General features: G+C 37.7%; 1 protein-coding gene across 1 annotated transcript; it reads right to left on the bottom strand.

The window, feature by feature from the left end:
* Positions 1-7,664: 7,664 nt before the first annotated feature.
* LOC311299670 (progranulin-like) lies at positions 7,665-10,107 on the bottom strand. Its single transcript, XM_084423413.1, has 6 exons — positions 10,090-10,107; positions 9,897-9,999; positions 9,531-9,722; positions 8,466-8,603; positions 8,008-8,119; positions 7,665-7,838 (listed from the first exon to the last, which is right to left on the bottom strand). Exons 3-6 carry the CDS (start codon positions 9,720-9,722, stop codon positions 7,825-7,827), a joined length of 456 nt encoding a protein of 151 aa, XP_084279539.1. The 5' UTR covers positions 9,897-9,999; positions 10,090-10,107; the 3' UTR covers positions 7,665-7,824.
* Between the last annotated feature and the right edge of the window lie 13,269 nt (positions 10,108-23,376).

Raw genomic sequence — 23,376 nt, 5'->3', positions numbered from 1 at the left:
GGCATTTGCCATCTAGTGGACTTTGTTTTCAAGTCATAATTCAACTCATAACATGTGTATATATATATATATATTGTAATTGCTAGTAAATTTCACTAACAATTAAAAAAAATCAGTAACACATGTTGGAAACAAATTTGGAAGTAGAAACACTGAAATAGTATTTACTCGTAAAGCGTATACTCAAATAATCTTTTTTTTTTTATTTGCAACATCGAAAAACATTTCTTGCAGTGTAGTTCTGTCACAGGTACCTGAAAGTAATCAAAATCTCATCAAAAACATCTTTTGAGATTCAAATATTAATTGTTATATGAGAATTGTATCACAAGATTCCTGGCCTGATTAAAATGTCCTGGCAATGACATTTTGAACAAAGCTTCATTTTGTCTTTATGCCAGGGTGGAGGAGGAAATTGCATTACAAAGATTTCTAAATTAAAATCTTCCAGCTTTGATACAACATTTGCAAACCAGACATAATAAGTTGAGGTTCCCGTTTACTGATTATGTAACATTTGGAACATAAATATTTCAAAACCACACTAACTGCCTACACTTTCACTTCAGTCTTTTAATGCAAATTGTGACTGTTTTTTTAACCTTCATAAGGAAATATGATACATTTAACTGTATGTATCCATGGTTACTGTCTTGAGGTTGTCAGCCTGTCACTTAACCTGATTTACAGTTGAGGATATATAGGAGCCAACTGCACAGTACAGATTTTTTTTGCCATATTTTTAATCTTCATTTATTAATCCAAATAAAGGGAAATTAAAGCTTGAATCGGGTATCAGTTATATTGCTTCAACATCGTAGACAGCAAGCAGATCATGGAGGACACCAGGTTTATTCTTGCCGGTTTTAGGGGGAAATCTTATTAAAGCCAAAATGTAAAGACCTTAAACCTAATTTTGAATAAAATGTTTTTGTTGACAAACATCCACTGCGCTATCTAGATTTTAGGAATTTCGGTCAAATACATGCTATTTTCGCGGCGTATAAAACATACAACATGCTTCAAATGATTATTCATTTATGTAAATATGCTCTACTTTAACATTGTCATGATTCCAGCCTGTGTTCCCCTGTGTCACGTACGGTTGCAGCAGGATGTAAAAAATAAAGTGCTGGATTTAAGTGCAGCAGTCCTTTATTATATAGACCGAGGACCAAGGTTGAGCTGGAAGGAAGGAAGGAAAAGCCCAATGGAGCCAAAGGGGTGGAGGGACGAGGCACAGGTGAAGGCCCGGAAGTCCAGAGCGCAGGCAGAGCAACGACTGAGCAAGGTGGAGCCAGAGGGACGAGGAAAGCCCGGTGGAGCCAAGAGGATGATGGTCCCAGGTGGAGCCGAGAGGATGATGGTCCCAGGTGAAGCCGAGGGACGGAGGAGCCACAGTGGAGCCCGACTGGTTGCCAGGCCTAAGAGGAGTGACGGGCACGGAGGTCCAAGGTGGAGCTAATGGGTCGCCACTCCTATCAGAAGATGAAAGGGCAGTGCTGGAGATCTCAGCAGTTCAGAAGGGGGTGAACAGACAGGCTTAACAGGAACACACAAGACAGGCCTAAAATCCATGAACAGCCCTCTTGGTCGACAAGGAACTCTTTCTAGGTTCAGACAAAACAGGCAGAGGAGGTGGGAGTGGGAGGCAAGGCGGGAACACAATCTCAAACAATTTTGTGCTGGAAGACGTGACAGGCAATTTTGAGTCTATCACGTCTTCCACGTGTGGAAACAGAACAGGCTGGATGCACTCGCTCTCTCAGTCCATCAACGCTTTTTCCTCAGCTGGTGTTGAGGGGGTTGAGCTCCATGTCATCCCCTCAAACTCCACCAAATCGCCCACAGGAACTAGCGATGTGGCCGGCTATCACACCTGGTCAGACGTTACGTCGGGCTCGGGCTCTGGGCTCAGTCCTTGTTGCTGATCGTGGCAGGCTCCGGCTCGGCATCTGTGGTGGGCACAGACTTCACCGTCGCTGGGCTGGTCTCCTCCTTGCTCTCGCAGATCGTAAACGGGGAACCGTTGGGGAGAAGGAAACATTCCACGCAACCCATAAAGCTCGTCCGCGAGATCAGACAGAGAACTGAACAAAATAAAGGGCTTAAATACTGAGACTAACCAATCCCATACACAAAAGAAATATATTTGAAATATATTTTCAAAATATATTTTTGGAATATATGCAAATATTTGAAATTGGCCCAATAAATATATTTTAGTTAAATATATGTAAATATATTTTCATATATGTTTACATATATGTTCATATATGTTTTAACTTTTGCAAATTGTTTCATTTGAAATATATTTTGAAATTTAAAAAGTTAACATTTTCACAAACAAACAACACATTTTTAATTTATTTTTTAGATAGACCACTTCAGCTGTGGATGTGGGCATGGGAGAGCAGTGCTCTACCACGTCCCCCTCTCACGTTTTTTCTACTGGTCGGGGATTGAACTGGCAACCCTTCGGTTACAAGCCTGAAGCCCTAACCAGTAGGCCATGGCTGCCCCTTTACTGACTTTATTGGCCTAAAATGACAATTTTATGTAGGAAATAACACACAGAATGCATAGTGTGTGTATGCAGTGTTAGACACTGAGTTCTATCTATTGTTTAAGTGCACTTCACTGTTGGAGTGTCACTGTTATACTTGCATCATAAATATTGTGCATATTTTCAATATTTAAATGACTTCAGGAAAGATGTCAATAAAACACAACAATAAATCTAATAATTGTACTTAGTGTTAGGTACGGGCCACCTAATATGGCCTAATAGTCCTAGGAAAGCAACTATCTGTCATTTTACATTGCAGTCATTTAAATGTAAGTACAGTATTTATTATAGCTGTGTGTCATAATACAGTAGTGAAATATGGTAGCCTACTGTTGTGTATAGGGGAAAAGGTCGAGGAATTACTATGATCAAAATACATTTTCGACCCTTCTTTAGCAAGCTAAACATTTTATTACCATATATTTTGTCATATATTTTTTGTTATAAATGTAAATATATTTCACACTTAACATCATATATTTTTGTTATATTTCAGAATATATTTCAAAATGATAAATACAAGTGAACAACAATGCAAATATATTTCAATGTATTTGGAATATATGCCACATATATTTTTGACACTTTAAAATATATTTCAATGTATTTTTTTTTCTGTATGGGATCAAAGAAACGAGACCCAGCTTGACCATAATAATTGTCCCCTGACTAAGGGAAAATATATATTTATGAATATTGATACTGATATTGAATGATTAATAATAAACAATAAACATTTTAAAAGATCTAGCTATTATCTTTCTCCATCCCATCAACAAATTGATCAGATTAACATTTTTACATGTACATATTTTTGGAATAGGAACAGGAAGAGATTTTGCCATTCTTTTGAGAGGTTCCTAACAAACGATTATCCAACATTTAAAACTTCCTCTAAAAATGTCATAAACATCTTTAGTGTTGAAAGATTTCATCACTAGCCAAGCTGGCCAGCCTTTCACATCATTTTTCATTGAAGATTTCACTTTTGTTCCGGAATAGGCTGTTCTGTTATCACTTGTTAGTTCCCAAATTATATAACTGTTTTGTTTGCTATGTTTGTTTGCTCTGTTATGTTCTAGCATAATCATGATATATTTATATTATAGTGATTACACACTACCGATCAAAAATGTATTGTTTTTTAAAATATTCTCTGCTCACGATCCTTCAGAAATCATTCTCATATGCTGATTTTAGCCTCAGATAGAGGTTCTTGGATTTTTACTCATCATGAAGGACAGCTTCTGATCAAAACTCAATATTAGTCTACAGCAGAAGTACAGTGCTCCCAATAGGCAACGGGGGGTTTCAAAGTGATGCCATGAAGAACCATTTTTGGTTTCCCAAAGACATTTTTGGTTTCTCAGAGTACAGTTAAAAAACCTTTTTCCACTATTAAGAACCTTTTGTCCAATGGAAAGTTTCCATGGATGTTAAAGGTTCTTCATTGAACCATTGATGCCAATTAAGAATCTTTATTTTTAAGAGTGTCAGGTACAGAATTTAATTAGTGCTGGCGTTTAATAACAGGTCGGGTGTTTATGTCGAAATCACAAGAAAACTAACTTTTTCTGATGTGGAAATCACAGGAAAATGATGTCAAAGTCACTTTGTCGAGGTCAGGAGCAAACAAGAAAGAAAAAACAACGCATTGCCTCATGGCTTATGCAGTTTTCTCATACGAAAGCAGAAGTGTCTTTAATGTACTGTTCTGTCAGTGGGCACAGTCTCATTTCTCTGTATTTTTTTGCATAGGTTGAAAAAGTTTGCTTTTTCACAACCCATTTTGGAACCCATAGAATTAAACTTTCTTTCTGAATTAAATGGTATAAATGCTAGTTTTGGCACAATACTGGAATAAGTTTATATACATTACACGCCGATTATATATATATATGGTCATTACAACAGGACGTGCATATTGTTTATTGGTCTTGGATCCAAGTGTTTTAGGAATGACATTCATTCCATTAAACTCCAGCCTTGTGAAGCCTATTGTTCTGTTTCTGTTGGGTCTATGTTACATAGGTGCATATATTTGTAACGTAATATTTTGTCTTAATTTTAAAACTTAAAAACATGTTGTTGTTTTTTTGTAGTTAATAAAGTGTCAGTTTGTACCTGATTACTTTACTCGGATACTTTTTTATTTGGTGTTTCTGTTATTCTTTCATCCTTTCATGCATGCCACTTTCCCCACACTTCAAATCACAAAGCTGGCATTCTTGCAAGAGTGTGTAGGCTAACAGAGAGGTTAAAGGTGTAAATGCACCTGCCATCAAACAGTTGTAAACTTAATACAAAAGTAAGAAGTGTATTCTTCTGGAATAAAAAAAAAAAAACTACAGAGGAAGACCAGAATGACAATGTTGGATAGGTTCATGGATATTATCAGACAAAACGAGAGACTATCAGAATGAGTCTGTGGCTGATCAGATTTGCAAATATTTCTATTATACTAATAATGTGACGAGGTCTAAAGTCAAGAATAGATTGATTGACTGAGAATAAGAACATTTATCTTGCTCATGCCCATTTTGTACCACAATCGACCTCAAGATGGCGCCATTGAGTGACTGTGTTTGTCTACTGATCACTGAACTGCAGTGTTTCACAGGAAAACAGGAACGACATATCATGTAACGACAAAGAGGAAGATGTTAAGAGATGTGAGTGTTTATATCAAAATGATTATGTGTGCACATGTGTCTTTTTGCTAATATGGCTTGTACAATTTGACACACACACAACTTTGCCTGCATTTACTGTGGGTCGCTGTGAATTAAGGATGATTGGGACAGTTTTTGAATATCCGCCTTATGCAAGGTTTCTTGCCATAAATTAAAAACATCAGCCCAACACAGGATACATTTCTGTAATACTGAAGATGTTACCTACCCATTTGAACAGGAAAAAAGTGTGTATTATAATGAAAGGATGTGTGACATACACTTATGTAAACTGAGCCAAAACCCCCCTTTTTTTTGTGGTAATATTTGGGACAGCACATCTTTTCATTCATTTAAGGTAGTGTAAGCATTTACTGTATTGCACGAGTTCATACTTTGATATCATTTTATATGCAATATTTCATTTTCTGTTCATTATTTAGAGTTGTGTTTATTTTTGTTCAACTTTATTTCTCAATGTTTATAAATCCATCCACAATTCATACAGTAAAACACATGCAACTGAGGTAAAAGATGTGATCTCCACATTTTTAAAAAATGCTTTAGGACCAAAAATTCTTACAAAAAAATTAGGTAAACTGATCCCATATATATATATATATATATATATTAACTATAGTTTCCCCTACTATATAGTAGGGAAGTATGCGGTTTTGAACGCAGCCCATGTATGGATTAAATGAAGCTTTATTTCCAAGCATGTATACTGTTGCTCTGAGATGATGCATGGTAAACTTGGATTTTTGCCATTTGACTAACAGCTCTCCTATCCCAGATAAATGTGTAGTAGCTAAACTAAATGTTGCACACACACACACACACACACACACACAAAAAGGATAAAAATTTATAAAAACTGCAAATGCAAACTCAATATTATGCAAACCTGCAAAAATTAAATATGTTAAACAATACAAATATAATTTGTGCATTTAATCTCAATATATTATCGATGATCCAATTTAACCATACGAATTAGCAAAAATGACTCAAGGTAAGCCACATTTGAGTTTCTTCTTTTTTCTGAAGTAAAAGTGTTGAACTTTCTTGACCTGCATTTGTTTGAGCGGCGCCCTCTACTGTACAGGTGTGAATTTGCATTTCCTTTTGCTTTTGTACTTTTAGTGTGAAAGGGCCTTTACATTTGCCAAAAAAAGAACGTTTGTTTTTTGTTATCAAAAATCAAAGAAGTAAGCCCAGCCCAGGTGAGAATAAGTAACGCAGAAGTACAATAACACATTACTTTCCATAAATGTTACTAAGTAACACAATTAGTTACTTTTTAGGGAGTAATGCAATATTGTAATGCATTACTTTTAAAAGTAACTTTCCTCAACACTGCATTTCAATAGGCAGAATTGTCGACAACAAATGCAAGCACTGATACAGGAAATAACTAAGGATCATGCAGGCTACTTGCACAAGACTGGATTTCTTCTTGTTAAAATGATGCATGTGAGAAGCTTGTGACCCAGAGTAAAAGTTATGCGTATTTGCGGTGCTGTCCGAGGGGAGGAAATTTAGCCCGAATCCAGAGTACTCCCCCATCCCAGGTTGGGATAGGAATAGTAAAGTGAGAAGATGGGGTGGTGGAGGGTTGCTGGAAAACTGCTGTATATATATATATGTAGTTGATTAACTGAATGAGCTCCTCCCACTTTAATTAAGTTAATTATCTGAATGTGCTCCTCCTTAACTTTGTTAATAAAACATCATGAAAAAGAGAATGCTAATGCTTGCTGATGTTCTGTTGCACGTCTATGACTCCTCCGCCTGAACTTTCCCTTGCCCTGTATTTTGCGCTGACTGTAGTCAAAACACATTTCACACTGCATGACTTTGAGTTGCAGACAGGTCCAAATATCATCGGTATCGATATAGACACACTACATGAATTGTCACTCACGTGAACGAGCATTGATTTGCCTCAGAATTTGGGCATTTGTTAACGATTTTCACAAATCTGTTGGTAAGTGAAACTCAGGGCTAATATTGTTCAGTGTGTACTGTGTACACGACATAAAACAAAGCGTTCAGACAGAGGGTGAAAACAGTTTTTTTAACATTAACATATAGACCATGTAACCAATGTAGCATTATTAGCATTTTGTCACATGAACTAGTTTTGCTCCAATTACCTAATCATCTTTTTATGCTCAATGCATACAGAAACAATACATAGTACACTGTAAAAAACAAACAAAAAAACTGTCATTTTATGGAATTTTACCATTTTATTTGACAGATTTTTCCTGTATAGACTATGCACAGTATAGGCCTACATACTATATGCTACAGTAAGTCAGTATGGTAGTCTATTCTATTCTGAATGTAGCCTATAGCTGAGGAGACTTCAATGAACAAAAATATGAATAATTCAGTGAAGTGAAGGAGACTTTAACTTCCCTTAAAAGATTCATTCATAAACCTTTATTCAATCATGAACAAAATACTATGTATAGTATATAATTTTTATTTCACATGAATTTAGTTAGCTAATCTGTTCTCTCAAGAGTTTGAAAGAGTCTCGCACTTTGATAAGAAGTCATGGGAGTTGTTTCCTTACAACACCAACCCTATAAAAAATAGAAATACAACTTTTAATATAAGCAAACACAAAACTCGATGCACGAGTTGTTATTATAATTATACAGGTAGGTTTATTAAATCTATAATTCATCCACATTTATTTTGGCTTGATGATTAATCATGATTAATAATAGAGCAAGATGGAGTTAGTTTTACCGCTGCAGCACCCCCACTGGCCAGATGCTGTCTTGCAGCAGAACTTCTCAGCTGAGCAGTAGATGTTTCCTTCACAATGAACAGTCTCAGTCTGGGTCTGCCTTTCGAGAACCTGCTCATTTCCATTCACAGGAATTATGTTAGTAAACGCATAACCAGAAGGTCGACTTCTTAGAAAAATCTCTAAAATAACCATTTCAATTTTTACAGCTCAAATTTAAATAGCCTAATAATAATAAAAATAAAGAAAATACATTTTTTGAACCCTAAACATTTCTTTAATTGTTACAAAAGTCATATCATATTCCTTTTTTATTGTTAACTATTTATTGTTTGCCGCAAATGGTGATTAGAAGTCATTTGAAATGGTCTGTAAAGATTGTCAAGGTCATCGTCAGATCATTGTAACATGACAGGTTGCTTTACTTTGCAGTCATATAGGCAGAGTACTGACATACCTGAGTTTTCTGTATCGCTTTGGAGGCCGGCTGAGGAGAAGAAGACAGTCTCAACCACCCCCTCAAACACTGAGTCGATGTGGAATCGCAGCGATAACCGTGAGGGCAGCAATGAACTCCATCTCTACAGCACTGACCCTGAAGGAGTGGGCAGAACAAACAAAGGTTAAACCTTGAACTTAAAGGGATACTCCACTTTTTTTTGGAAATAGGCTCATTTTACAACTCCCCCAGAGTTAAAGAGTTGAGTTTTACCGTTTTCGAATCCATTCAGCCGAACTCTGGGTCTGGCGGTACCACTTTTAGCATAGCTTAGCATAGATCATTGAATCGGACAAGACCATTAGCATCTCTCTCAAAAAAATGACCAAAGAGTTGCGATATTTTTCCTATTTAAAACATGACTCTTCTGTAGTTACATCGTGTACTAAGACCGACGGAAAATGTAAAGTTGTGATTTTCTAGGCTGATATGGCTAGGAACTATACTCTCATTCCTGCGTAATAATCAAGAAACTTTGCAGCCGTACCATGAGTGCAGCAGGCGTAATGATATGACGCAGCGCCTGAAAATAGTCCTCAGCTCAGTAACTTCCAACGTGACCGGGACTAAGTTTGTCTAACCTATTAGACCTACTTTCAGGCGCTGCGTCATATCATTACGCCTGCTGCACCCATGGTACGGCAGCAACGTTTCTTTATTATTACACAGGAATGAGAGTATAGTTCCTAGCCATATCAGCCTAGAAAATCACAACTTTACATTTTCCGTCAGTCTTAATACACGATGTAACTACAGAAGAGTCAAGTTTTAAATAGGAAAAATATCTAAACTCTTTGGTCATTTTTTTGAGAGAGATGCTAATGGTCTTGTCCGATTCAATGATCTATGCTAAGCTATGCTAAAAGTGGTACTGCCAGACCCGGAGATCGGCTGAATGGATTCGAAAATGGTAAAACTCAACTCTTTAACTCTGGGGGAGTTGTAAAATGAGCCTATTTCCAAAAAAAGTGGAGTATCCCTTTAATAGACTATAAAAAAGTTACACAGTTTACTGTGATTTACCATTGAGAACGGACAGCAGAACCATTGTCCATAAGGACTCAGACAACACGTTGTTCCATCAGGACACGCAGTATAAGCATCACAGTGCACCACAGAGACAGACTCACTATCAGACTCTACTGGGTCTGAGAGATCCATCAGCGGCTCTGCAGCTACAAGAGCTGCCATGAGGAACATCAACACTGGAACCATCTGAAAATAGCACATCAAAATAATATAAATAATACACTGCTTTTTTTTTTTTTTTTAAATGATAAAAAAAAATGTTTTGGAACTTTTTCTATCTGCTTTAATGTGATATTACTGATAATGTGACAAAGTCTAAAGTCAAAAAGATTGATTGACAGTGAGAATGAGAACATTTACCTTGCCGGGTCTCTTCTTTGTGGATTGTGTTTTGCTGTCTGTGCTGTCCTGTGATGTTCTGACTGTATCTATTATATATATACACACACATGGCTCCTCCCCACTGTAAAAACAGGAAATTTATCATAAATAGTTTCAATTCCTCCCTCGATTTGTTAAAATAAAAAATGAGAATGAATTCAAATTTACATACCAATTTCTGAGTTTTTAAACATGCAGAAGTCCTTGTATGAACAGGCTGTAATAGGATATAAAAGAATGGGAATGGGAGAAAGACAGAAACTTACAGCGGTGAGAGGATCACTTCCTCCAAACACATACTTTTAAAACTAAATTCTCAATTAATAATTCAAACCAGTTAAAAAAATGTATACTATTACAAATAAATAATTGCGTTCTATTTTAATATATTTTGGTAACACTTTATTTTACAGTGTCCTTGTTACATATATGTTACACGTACTTACCATAGTAATAACAGTAAATTATGCATAATTACATGAAACTAACCTTTTAACCAAATCTTGATCCTACCCTAACCCTAAAGTACATGTAGTTGCTTAATATTACTGAGTACTTAAGTATATAATTATGTACATAATCTAATATGCTGATTTGAGCCTCAGACCGCTCCTTGTATTTTTCTCATCTGTTTTAAATAAAATTATATTCATATATTTCCAAGTGTCATGTTTGTGAGTTTTAGGACAGGTTCTGTCCAAAACATGTTATAAGTCTACAGCAATAGTACGATGCTCCTAATATAGGCAATTTATTTAGTGCTGCTGTTTGATAACAGGTCAGGTGTTTATTTCAAGATCGTGGGAATACAATTTTCGTTATGTTGAAATCACAAGAAAATTGCATCGAGATCACAAGAAAACTTTTTATGATGTGGAAATCACAATCACATGTCCTGACCACTTTGTCGAGGTCAGGAGCAAACAAGAAAGAAAAAAACAATGCATTGCCTCATGGCTTATTCAGATTTCTCATACAATAGTAGAAGTGTCTTTAATGTACTGTTTTATCAGGACACAATCTCATTTCTCTGTATTTTAATAATTTGCATAGGGTTGAAAGTTTATTATAGTATAACAAGCTGTAATAAATGTCCACAGTTGGCAAATTGTAAAGAACCCAAGTGCAGTTTATTTAAAGGGATAGTTCACCCAAAAATGAAAATTATTTTATCAATTACTCACTCTCATGTTGTTCCAAACCCGTAAGATGACGTTCATCTTCGGAACATCTTTTTGATGAAATCTGAGCAATTTTTGTCCCTCCATAGACAGCTACACAACACTGTGACGCTTCAAAAAGTTCATAAAGAGATTGTAGAACTAATTGAGTAGTTTTGCCCAAATTTTCTAAAGAGACTCATTGCTAAACAGATTGAATATAGGCTTTTATTCACATATAAACATTCATCAACTGATACATCGCAGCAAGGCCGGACAGGACAGGACAGGACACGGCAGGGCAAGACAGGAACACCTAAACATGCAGGGATACATCCGCAACGGGAAACAACCACAACGAACTGGCAGGACATAGAACACAGGGAGATTAAATGGGGAAGGAAACAAGGCATCCACCTTTTTTATGCCAGGGAGCTACAATAAGGGAGGACAATTTGTCAAATGAACCAAAATTGGGTTAACAATGGGGTGGGATCAAAGCATTAGTCAGAACAGCACATGGCACATAGAAACCAGCATCACAGAAGCACAAGGCCAATGAACATGATCACAGTCCATGTGCTCAAACCAAACATAAGACAAAAGCAATGGCAAACGAACAGTCATAAGCCATGTGCTCAAAACAGGAACAACACATGACAAGGGAAACAACCCCCGAGAACACAAGAACACAGAACAGACATGGAGAATGGGCATCTGGATCCCAACACAGGAGCGAAACCAAACAAGATAGGAAGTCAGGATCCAGACATGCTTCAAACAGGACAAATGACAAGAAAGCACACAGCCAAGGCAAGGCAAGTTTATTTATATAGCACATTTCATACACAATGGCAATTCAAAGTGCTTTACATAGAAGAAATTAAAATAATAAAAAGAAATAAGAATAATTAAAACAGTTTAGAAAAATAAAAATAAAATACAGTATGTACAAACAGTCGGACGAGCATTGGCACAGTGCTCATTCATTAAATGCATAGCTAAACAGATGTGTTTTGAGTCTGGATTTGAAAGTGACTACTGTAGGAGCACATCTGATCTCCTCTGGAAGCTGGTTCCAGCATAATAGCTAAAAGCGGACTCACCATGCTTAGAGTGAACCCTTGGTATTTCTAGCTGATATGATCCTAGTGATCTGAGTGATCTGTTGGGTTTATATTCAGTGAGCATATCTGCAATGTATTGAGGTCCTGGGCCATTGAATGATTTATATACCAGTAATAATACTTTAAAATCAATCCTAAATTTAACTGGGAGCCAGTGTAAAGACCTGAGGACTGGTGTGATGTGTTCATATTTTCTGGTTCTGCTCAGAATCCTGGCAGCAGCGTTCTGTATGAGCTGCAACTGTCTTATGGTCTTTTTGGGAAGGCCAGTGAGGAGTCCATTACAATAATCCACCCTGCTGGTGATGAAAGCATGAACAAGTTTCTCTAAGTCTTGTCTGGAAACAAAGCATCTAATTCTTGCAATATTTTTCAGATGATAGTATGCTGATTTAGCTATTGCTTTGACATGACTACTGAAACTAAGGTCTGACCAAGATTCCTGACTTGATTTTTGGTTGTTTGACCCCTAGAGTGAAGGTATGCGTTCACCTTGAGAACTTCATCTTTGTTTCCAAACGCAATGACTTCAGTTTTGTCTTTGTTTAACTGAAGAAAGTTTTGACACATCCAACTGTTGACTTCATCGATGCATCGGCACAGGGAGTCAAGGGGCACAAGGGGAAAAATCCTGAAGCCGAGTGGATGCCAACCGCAAACAATACAAGGACAGGAACATAAGTTTCAGGATCCTGTCAAGAAAACATACAGAGGGCCAAGTGACAGGACCCTGACATGTTATTCTGAACTTTCTATTCATCAAAGAATCCTGAGGAAAATGTACCCAAATATATTAAGCAGCTTAACTTTTTTCAACATTGATATTAATCAGAAATGTTTTTTGAGCAGCAAATCAGCATATTAGAATGGTTTCTGAAGGATCATGTGACACTGAAGATTGGAGTAATGATGCTAAAAAAATTCAGGTTTGCATCACAGGAATACATTACATTTTAAAATATATTAAAATATAAAACAGTTATATGATATTGCAATACTATTTCACAATTTTTCTGTTTATTTTTCATGAAAGAAAACGCATCCTTGTTGAGCATGTAAAAATACTCAAAAACTTCAGACCTCAAACTTTTGAATGGTAGTGTACCTTATATTTTATAAACCTATTTAGAAATGTACTCCATGGTCCCTTTTTGTATTTTTGACTGTGTGAGAGGTTTAAAGACCTGTGTCGGACACGCTTCTGAATCCTCTTCTCTGCTCAGCCATTCATCAGTCTGTGTCTGATAATCAAGTCCACAACCAACCTCAAGATGGCGTCATTGAATCACTGTGTATGTCTACTGATCACTGAACTGCAGTGTGTGTTGAGCTTCACAGGAAAACAGGAGGGTCATCTCCTGTACAGTGACAAAGGCAGACGTTAAGAGATGTGAGTGTATCTAAATGAGTACGTGTGCTTGCATCTACATGAGTATGTATACTCATTTTTCTTTTTGCAATGGCTTGCACACTTTGACACTTGCTTGGATAGTTGTGTTGAGCATTGGTCCTCTGAGCTGACACTGTGCAGGATGGAAAGACACGGCCTGAGCCAAGAGAGACTGGAGGGAGGCCACTGTGACTCTGAAGAGCGAGTGTCCCGCTCTGAGCCACCTCTATGAAGATGAGGTATTGCACTTTAGGGTTACACTATTTCGATGGTCCACTTTAGACAGCCTACTAACTATAAGTAACTTTGCAACTACATCATTAGAGTATTAGTTGACTGTAGACTCTTAGGTTATTAGATGTTAGGGTTAGGGTTCGGGTTGGTAGATGATAATTCGTGAACGAGTTGATTCTTTCCAAAGAACCTGCTGAATTGGTAAACAAATCACATCTGAATGATTCATTCGTGAATCCGAGTCAACAACTCACTGATTCAATGATCTGGTTAAAATGAGCCAAGAACATGGATAGTCACAGCTTAAAGGTGCACTTGACTTATAGCGCAAATAGTAAGTTATAAGTTTGATGTTTGCATAGCGTTCCACTCAAAATGTTAACTCAGTTTGCCCTATGTGACGTCTGCACATTTGTGTATTGTATTTGTAGACATATTTATCTACACAAATTTAGTTTCTCAGAATCCAATTTTTTTTTAAATAGGCCTTTATGGCATATTATTTTTGCACTCAAACTTCCTTAAAGGCCCCCTGAAATCTAAATTTTAGTTTTTTTTTAGCTTTTAGCATGGATATGTTAACCTTAGGGTTATGAATAAGCTAGTGTGCTCCAAAACAATGACAAAATGTTGCATTTAGGAGATATAAGCATTCAAAACGTACTAAAATGGATCACGGATTTTTATGACATCATCACGGACTTCAGCTTCTCATCACATCTCCTGTCCAATCAAATGCTCTCTAGAATCTAAAGCATCCCGCTCCCTTTGCTATAAATACCACCTGGCCAAAGCGACCGTTGACACGTCACGGAGCATTCAATATGTCCTGACTTAGCTTCCTGTTTCAGCGGAAATTACGACAGCGCATCATACAAAGCTGCACGTTCCAAGGCACTTCAGTGGGCCTTTAAATGTCTGTTACTTACCACAAAGAACACACATATGGATAATGCAGGTCATGCGTCAGGTCAGTTTTGCAGGTGAGGTGTTGCTTTTCGCTGCCCTACACTAGCAATAAGACCCTGTTCTTCCAAAAGAAACACGTCGAAGTCCTCCCTGTCAGACGCACTCCGCTCCGAGGCCAAAAGCTCCAGCTGCAGACTCTCAGCACTAACTCACACTAGGAGCCAACATCGAGACTTGAGCCCCTACAGTGCCTCACACTTGCAGCTGGGAAAAGGCTCCGCTTCTCTTGATTATCATTGCAGTCAGGCAATCTGGTTGGCACTTTCACTGGTCAGTTATTTTCCCCACAACGGCAGGATTTTATCCCACAACATGTGAGACCCTGAGATAATCATCCGGCACGTCCAATCTTAATGACATGACTGTACATGCGGCCCTGTGCCAATGCACTCTGGAGGTTTCAGCCATACAGACGTCATATTCTGCTGTAGTTTTCCTCCCACGTTTCTTAATGCTGTGTTTGACTGATGGTCTTTGGCGTAAGAATGCGTGAATGTACTTAGTCATGGCTGAAGCTGCATGTTTTTACATTGTCATACTATAGGCTAACTCTGTTGCTGAACTCAAGGCATAATCTTGACTGAAATCGAACCTCATAAGTGATATTTTGGAATGCTTTATATACAAATACAAATACAGCCACTCCCCATGCAAAGCGCACAGGAGACTAGACTATCCGCTTGTTGCGTGACCTCGTCCAAGCTTCTACTCGTTTCACTTGAGAATACTATCTCAACAGCCGATTATGAGCATTATTTATTCATATTACATATTTAGGGTAAACTTTTAAAAAGTTAACGCGGACTACAATCTCCGTGCTCTCAGCGTCTACAAATATTTTAAAGGATTTTTAAAAGATGAATCACTCTTTAGCCATCTGGGATTTCAGTATGGAGAAAGTCCTAAAGTTAGGATCTTGATTTTATGGTAGAAATCATAATGAACACACCATAAGTGTATATTAGCACTGTTTGTTGATTGCTTTTGGCATCTGATAGAGCGTTTGGACCCGGAAGTGGTGACGTGTGACGTCATACTTAACAATTTGATTGATGTTAATACAGGTGACAGAAGAGAAATGATGTGATACTTTAATAAGCTTAAATATACCAAGCACTTACAAATATGGGGTAAATATGAAGTTTTCAATTATTATTATTTTTTTATTGCTTTTCTTTTTTACCATTGAATGAATTTTATTATATAAGTCTTGTTTTGTGCGCCATCTTGGGTTAATTTTTTTTTCACTGAGCTTGCTGCAGTGCATTATGGGAACATTCTCTACTAAGTATAAGTCTAAACACCTAATGAGGAAAAATACAAGGTTTTGGTACAGTGCTTGTGCCCTATCTCTTTTTTTTTCTGGTTAAGATGAATACGTGTAACCAATCCTTCTCGACCCGCTCCGAGCCGGATTCGCGCCAGCGTCTCCAGCATGGGAGGTGGGCGCACTAACAAGGACACTAAAGACCAGAGTCTCTACCGTGCTTCATGAAGCCAGTGGAGTGAAGTTTACCCTCACAGCTCATACTAGCTGGCCTCCATTACACCCCTCTAAACCTCACTCCTATCCGGGTCACGGCACCAAATGTAACCTGCATAGCTCTTACTAACTTGCTTCCGTTACATACAGAAGAGCTTTCAGAGTAATGAGGAAAATACATAGCACAATAGGAAAAGTAATGGGAGAAGCCATGATGCTTCATATAGCAGCTGTAGAAACAGAAGTCTACAAGAGCCAATAATCGTATTAATACACATTAAAAATAAATGCTCCAAAAAGGGGGGTTTCACAGCGATGCCATAGAAAAACGATTTCTGAACCACTGAAGAACCTTTCAGTGAAAATTTCTTTCTTAGTGTGAAGAACATTTTAATAATCTAAAGAATATTTTTCCAGGTAAACAACCTTCTGTGCGTTTGAAAAGTCCCATGAATTTTAAAGGTTCTTCTCCTACTTTTCAAGAGTGTGGAGGCATTGTATGTTTTTTAGTTTTTTTTATCTACAATGAGCATTTGCATTAGCTTGAAATATATATATATATATATATATATATATATATATATATATATGTGACCCTGGCTCACAAAACCAGTCTTATGTTGCACGTGTATATTTGTGGCAATAGCCAACAAAACATTGTATGGGTCAAAATTATAGATTTTACTTTTATGCCAAAAATCATTAGGATATTAAGTAAAGATCATGTTCCATAAAGATATTTTGTAAATTTCCCACCTTAAATATATAAAACATTTATTTTTGTGAATGGATGCAGCACTAACGCCAATACAAATGGACAACTTTAAAGGCGATTTTCTCAATATTTCGATTTTTCTGTACCCTCAGATTCCAGATTTTCAAATAGTTGTATTTCGGCCAAATGTTGTCCTATCCTAACAAACCATACATCAATGGAAAGATTATGTATTCAGCTTTCAGATGATGTATGAATCTCAATTTTTTTTTAATTACACATAAGACTGGTTTTGTGGTCCAGGGTCACATATATATATATATATATATATATATATATATATATATATATAAATATATTTTTTTAGCATGATTAAAGCTGTTAAATGTATGTTCTCATTGTTCTCATGACAAACAGTTTTGGTCTTTCCCCATTCAAGAAGACATATTTTCTACACAGAAAATGCGTGGAGACTCCATTCATAAACACAGATAAAAAACAAAATATACAGAAAGGAGGAAGGGATAACTTCTCTAGATAGGATGGCAGGGAGCGGAGCTATCCTAGCAAAGCAATCTTGGGCTTTGAACATAATCTCACTAATAACTTGTACACATACACACATACATGTATATAATTTGTGTGCATTCATTTGCATACTTTGGGAACAGTATGCACAGTATAGGATGAATTATTCAAATATGAATGTGCGTACATAAGTGATTTATTTTTTCACATCAAGCACATTTCCCTCATTCTCTAAGTACTTTGCCTCATCCTGCCCGCCCTGATGACTTGTTGCACAGCTCTGCCTGAAAACGTCTCCACATTCTTTTCTTCGTAACGGCTCACACAGTAAGAACAGTAGTGTCTATGTGTGTGAGAGTGAGAGAGACTGCGACGTCTGCACTTCTGCCTCGCCTCTTTAACGCATTCCACTTTCACTCAGCTATCTCGCCCACACACTCGGCATGTGACTACCAGTGACAGGAAATCAAGGATGTCAAATCCAGCTCTCAGCTATGCAGCACACCACTCTCTCCAAGAAGGCCTTCTTCAAAGCTCGCCGAGCCTCACCATGTTGTCCAATTCCAGCAGTTTTGCATTTATAGATCTAGAATTCCCAAATAAAAGTTGGGATGAATGCTGGATTTTTCCATAGCTTTCAGTTTTGCACCGATCCCTCACATGCATGTCTTTGTAACCTTAAAGGTGCAGTAAAGCGATTTCTGAGAAACGCTGTTGGAAAAGTGGATCAGACCGAGCACCACAACACACTTGTAGCCAATCAGCAGTTGAGGGCGTATACATTCATGATGGGGGAGGAGAGAGAGTGAGCAAGAGGGAGATTTGAAGAAAGACTGTAGAAAGAGAGATGGCTGAGAGACATTACAAAAGAGAAAGGCTCAGAGGAATTTCACTGGAAAAAGAAGGGGTATGATGAGGCAAGAGCTTTAGGAGCCATGTCAATATTAGAAAAGCTTCCCAGCACTGGAGAAAACTAGGAGGAAAGCCCCGAAAACGGACGGAGAGGTTGCGTTGTTTCTGCTTCATTTACATGAGTAACATTGGTTTTGAGTGAGTGCTGCCGGCAACTAACAACCAACTCTTGCTTATTTATACTCATGTACTGTATGTTCATTTTTTTGTTCTTCCTTTTTGTTCTTTTCATGAAGCTATATTTTTTGCGTGTTCATGCATTTGAGGGTGGGGGAGAGCTGCAGTGTTTATTTGGGTTGATTTTAAATATCAACAATGATTCTCAGAAATCACTTACTGCACCTTTAAAGTCACCATGAAATCAAAATTGACCATTATTTTTAATGGAATATTGCACTATTTCTTATAAATGATTTATCTGTTCACTTTATGTGTCCTCAAAATCTTTAATCAAAATAACTTCCCCTCCCTCTTGCAGCGACATCTTCTCGTCTCTGATGACGTTTTTACTGGCGCGAGGGCGGGACAACCTGTCACTCACATGACATCACAGCATTAGCAAACCACAATCATCCAATCAATTCCCAGTGGAAATCAAGCCCCGCCTTACATTTTTTTCTCGTTTGACAAGCTGTTTCACTCGGATATACGTCACAATAGGGGAGAAAAATCTATCGCAACGTCCATTTTATAAACAATTTCAAGGGCAACTCTTGTTTTTTTCCCCCTAAAGTGTTAGACATTTCTGGGCTGTAGTTCTGTAGAGCTGAGTTTTAAAGTGCCATATTATGATCTCAAATGATGTCATTGTTGTTTGGTCTGCTCCGCTTTCCCTTCAGGGACAGAGTGTGAACACTGGTGAACACTGGTCAGCTTGACAGCATGAAGACTGGTCAGCTTTCCACGCCACTCATTTCAACCAAACCACTCTTCCACAGCTAGATCACAGAGACCATAGATTTGAACATTTATAAAAATAGAGTGACCCGACTTTGATCTGATCGAATAAGCTGCATTCGAAGCTTTGTAGAATGACCGTAAAAGCTGTTATTTTAACAGAGGTACAAGACAGGGTCGTTGTTCATTTGAAAGAGTGGGACATGTGTCCAAAGTCCTTCCAAACAACCACAATATGATGTCATATTTAAGAGATTGGAGGTAAAACATGTCTGTATGAGGTAGCTGAGATTTGAGAACTGTAGCTGTTATTAATCATTCTGTCAGGACAAGTCATTTTGCTCAGCAGTGGTAAAGGCAACGCAACTACCCACCTGACCTCCAACATGCACTCACACAACTCACGTGTTGTTCTCCTCCCTCACAGACTGAGTGGATCAAGAGATGATGAAAATACTCAGAGGGAAGCCAGGGCAAGTTTGCACACATGTGATGTAATCAAAAGACATGGTTTTCCAAATATGCAGCATGCATGCGTTAGCTGCCAGACAGAAAAAAAACAGAGGTATTTTGGCTCATGTGTTTACTCTGTCACCAAATTATTTAAAAAGACAAGCCAGATGGAAATCATTCAACGGCACACACACAAATTTCTTCACCAAAAGGTTCAATGTTACATTCTGTGGTTAACACAACCGTGATTCGTAAATGTGATAGATCTCTAAACATGTGGTTTTATTATTTTGAATCTTATTCAGGTAAATCATTCAAGTCTCATAGGAAGCATGATGATGGGAGAAAAACTGACAGTGCATTGTATAATGATAATGCAACGTACGTGTAGCGGCACATTCAAAGGCCCAATGAAAGTCTTTAAGATAAAACGATCCTTTATTTCCTTTTATGGCATATTATAAAGGACGGCACTATAAAGGACTATATGAATTTATGACTACAATATTTATACAGTGTGTCATGTTGCACAATAGGGGTAGTGACAAAGCAATAACGCAAAGTAAGAATATGATGTGAACCACAGTTTCTACTGGAATGTCTTTGTTGACAAAACAAGCAAAAGCAAAAGCTGTTGCTATGCGACAACATCGGATATCTTGCACTCATCTTACACAAAGAAAACTGTGCATCTTACACACTTCCTTCGCTGTGTTGGTTTCTTCTAAGTAAATATTAGCTGTAGCACTCTGCAAAACTGATGTAACAAGTGGCATACAAATGGCTACAGTAAAACGCAATAGATACAAATATTCACCGTAAAATAAACTAAATGGAAATATGAAAGCAAATACAATCAAATTGACAAACTAAGTTATGGCTGCATATCCATTCACGCTGATTGGTTTGATTGCTATGCTTTTGATTCGCTAAAAAGTACTGTCACTTAATCGGATCAAACTATTCACTATTCACTCTGTGTGTTATCGTGCGCAGCCCGCGATGTAAACTCAACAGAAGGACATGTTTTCCTGCCATTATTTTGCGACATGCGCCTATACCTCGGCTGCTTGTCGTGGAGCTGTAGATTCGCACCTCAATGTAAAGGCGCCTGGAGTAAAAAAGTCCCCGAACAACAATTTTGTGGTTCCCAGAACATTAGTTTATGATTCCTAGAATGCTCTTTTTAAAGATTTGTTTGAAAGTTTTCTTAACGGAAATGGAACGTTAGTTTTTGATTTGTATAACGTTATTCTAACGTTACTTTAACGCTCCCCTAACGTTAATTTAATGTTGCGCTAACATTATTCTAACGCTCTCAGAACGTTCCCCTAACCTCTTTACTCCGATATCATTACCGATACATTATCATCCAGCAGTATTTTACATTTTTAGTTAATAAAAATAACATTTTAGTTGAAAATATCCACCCTGTTCTGGGAACGTTATTTTATGGTTGCAAAATAATAACCTAAAACAACCATTAGAGAACGTTCTGAATAAGTTATTTTTATTCTCAAAAAAATAACCAAACGGGAACCAAATACTAACGTGAGGGAAACGTTCTGTGTTTGCTGGGCCAGTCTTAAGATTTTAACAATTACTATCAAGATCATTCATTACACAATTTAGTAACGACAAAGCCTAGGCTATATATTACCCAACCCTACTTATTATTCAGTTCTCTCAACTGAAGAGTTTGAGAGTCACCCTAACTGACTCACAAATGAACTCTCACAGTAATTCACAGCCTATGAAATGATGTACAGTACGCGTCTGAATTTCACCAAACGTACCCTGGTTTTGGAACAGTGCTTCATTTTCACATGAATGTGAGGAGCAGCTGTCAGTTTAGAAAGTTAAAGGGGCAGCTCTGTGTGAGCTCGAATAAACAGTGGACAGCTGGCCTGGGACAATGGCACCTCAGTTAATGATTAATGCTGTTAATGAACAAATCAAGAAAGCTCTTGATACTTTGCAGAACTCTTCAGTCACAGCCAGCGATGTGTTGACCCATAAAGGCCCCTCGTCACGGGTCTGTGGTAGAAGTGCTTTGGGAAGGAGAGGCAGAAAACTTCAGTGACTATTTGTATCATTACAGTCCCCCCTGAAAAACACCAGATATGCATGAGTCAGCACAGTATGGACTTACTGTCTTTTTCATGTTTAAACAGTACTAATGCAACATTGTTACTGTGTTTGGCCCCAAATGCTGATGTAATCATCACAATATACGCAATTTCCTGAGCTGAGAAAGCTTCTGCTAAGAACATCAATTCAGATCTGCTACAAAACACAGCGTTAGCATTGATTCTCGCTAGCTGCAACAGTGAAAGCTTTGAGATCTATGGGGTATCCTTACGATGTTTATTCCGCTAGTGCACAGTCCCCTCACAAATCACTGATAAATGGCTATTCATGTAAGTGATAACAGATGTGAGGGTCTCATTTAGAGCCAGTGAAAGTGTGTTCTGTATGATGTGTAAAAGCGCTGTGTGTTCGTTCGGCCCTCCATTTGCAGAGGTGGCAGGTGTTCCTCCGTTCTCCAAAAAAGCAAGTTTTTATGTTCCTCCTCAAGTTAGTTACTTGGTTTCCATGGAAATGCTCAACAGAAAGAGTCTTGTCTTAAGGGGCCTGTGCCGGGGAAGGCTTTACTAGCTGCCTGGACCGGACTTTAGTGAAGAAGGGGAGAAAAAAAGGGGGAAAAAAGATGAAAAATCAATCCAACATGGAAAAACAACTGAGCATTGTCTCTGTGCCTGATGCTGTGATTGAATGGAGATGTTCAGAGCAGATGTTTCATATGAAAGAGTACTGGGCTTTCACATCATTAAATCGCCCCTTAAAATGTCCTATATTTAAAGGGGTCCTATGCTTTTTTACATTTCCAACTCTCTTCAGTGTGTGAAAAATGTCACTCCAAAGAGAGTTATTCTCTATATCAGTGTCACTTGTTTCTGAACTCCCTGAAACACCTCCATTGTAGTCTTGAGTTTTCTTCCGGGAATGAACACGTCACAATATTCCTCATTTAAATAAATCCCGTCAAAGGCATACGCAAAAACAGTGGCAGGGCTGGTTGAGTTAGTTAGTAGTGTTTTGAAACTCACGGTTATGGTAAGGGGAGTGACATTTCCAAAACATGCTCGAAGCAGCTGACCAATCACAACACACTGGTTCAGCTGACCAATCGGAGCACATTAAGCTTTTCCGAAGGAGGAGCTTCATAAAGACAGGAACAAAACAGAGCGTTACTGACAGACTGGGAAGAGAGGAGCTGCAACAATGTCAAATATGTGAAAAATAATGTTTTTTGAACATTGAAGCATGAAAACCTGTTCTTGTAAACCCCCAAAACAAAGTCAAAACTTTCAAAAAGGACATAACAGGTCCCCTTTAATAGAACAGCCTTACAGTTGTGTAAGATCTATACTGACAAAGATAAGACTTCCGGAGACAGAGGAGGACACATCACAAAGCTATCTAGTTCTCATATCTTTTACATTAGTGTGGGTGGAACTATTTAAATTAATCTATAACTAAGGAATGAGGTGACATGCAACTCACTCTCAATTTTTGAAATATAGTAAT

This window comes from Rutilus rutilus (assembly GCF_951802725.1).
Source record: "Rutilus rutilus genome assembly, chromosome: 11".
NCBI lineage: Eukaryota > Metazoa > Chordata > Actinopteri > Cypriniformes > Leuciscidae > Rutilus > Rutilus rutilus.
This window is presented reverse-complemented; position numbering and strand designations above follow the sequence as displayed.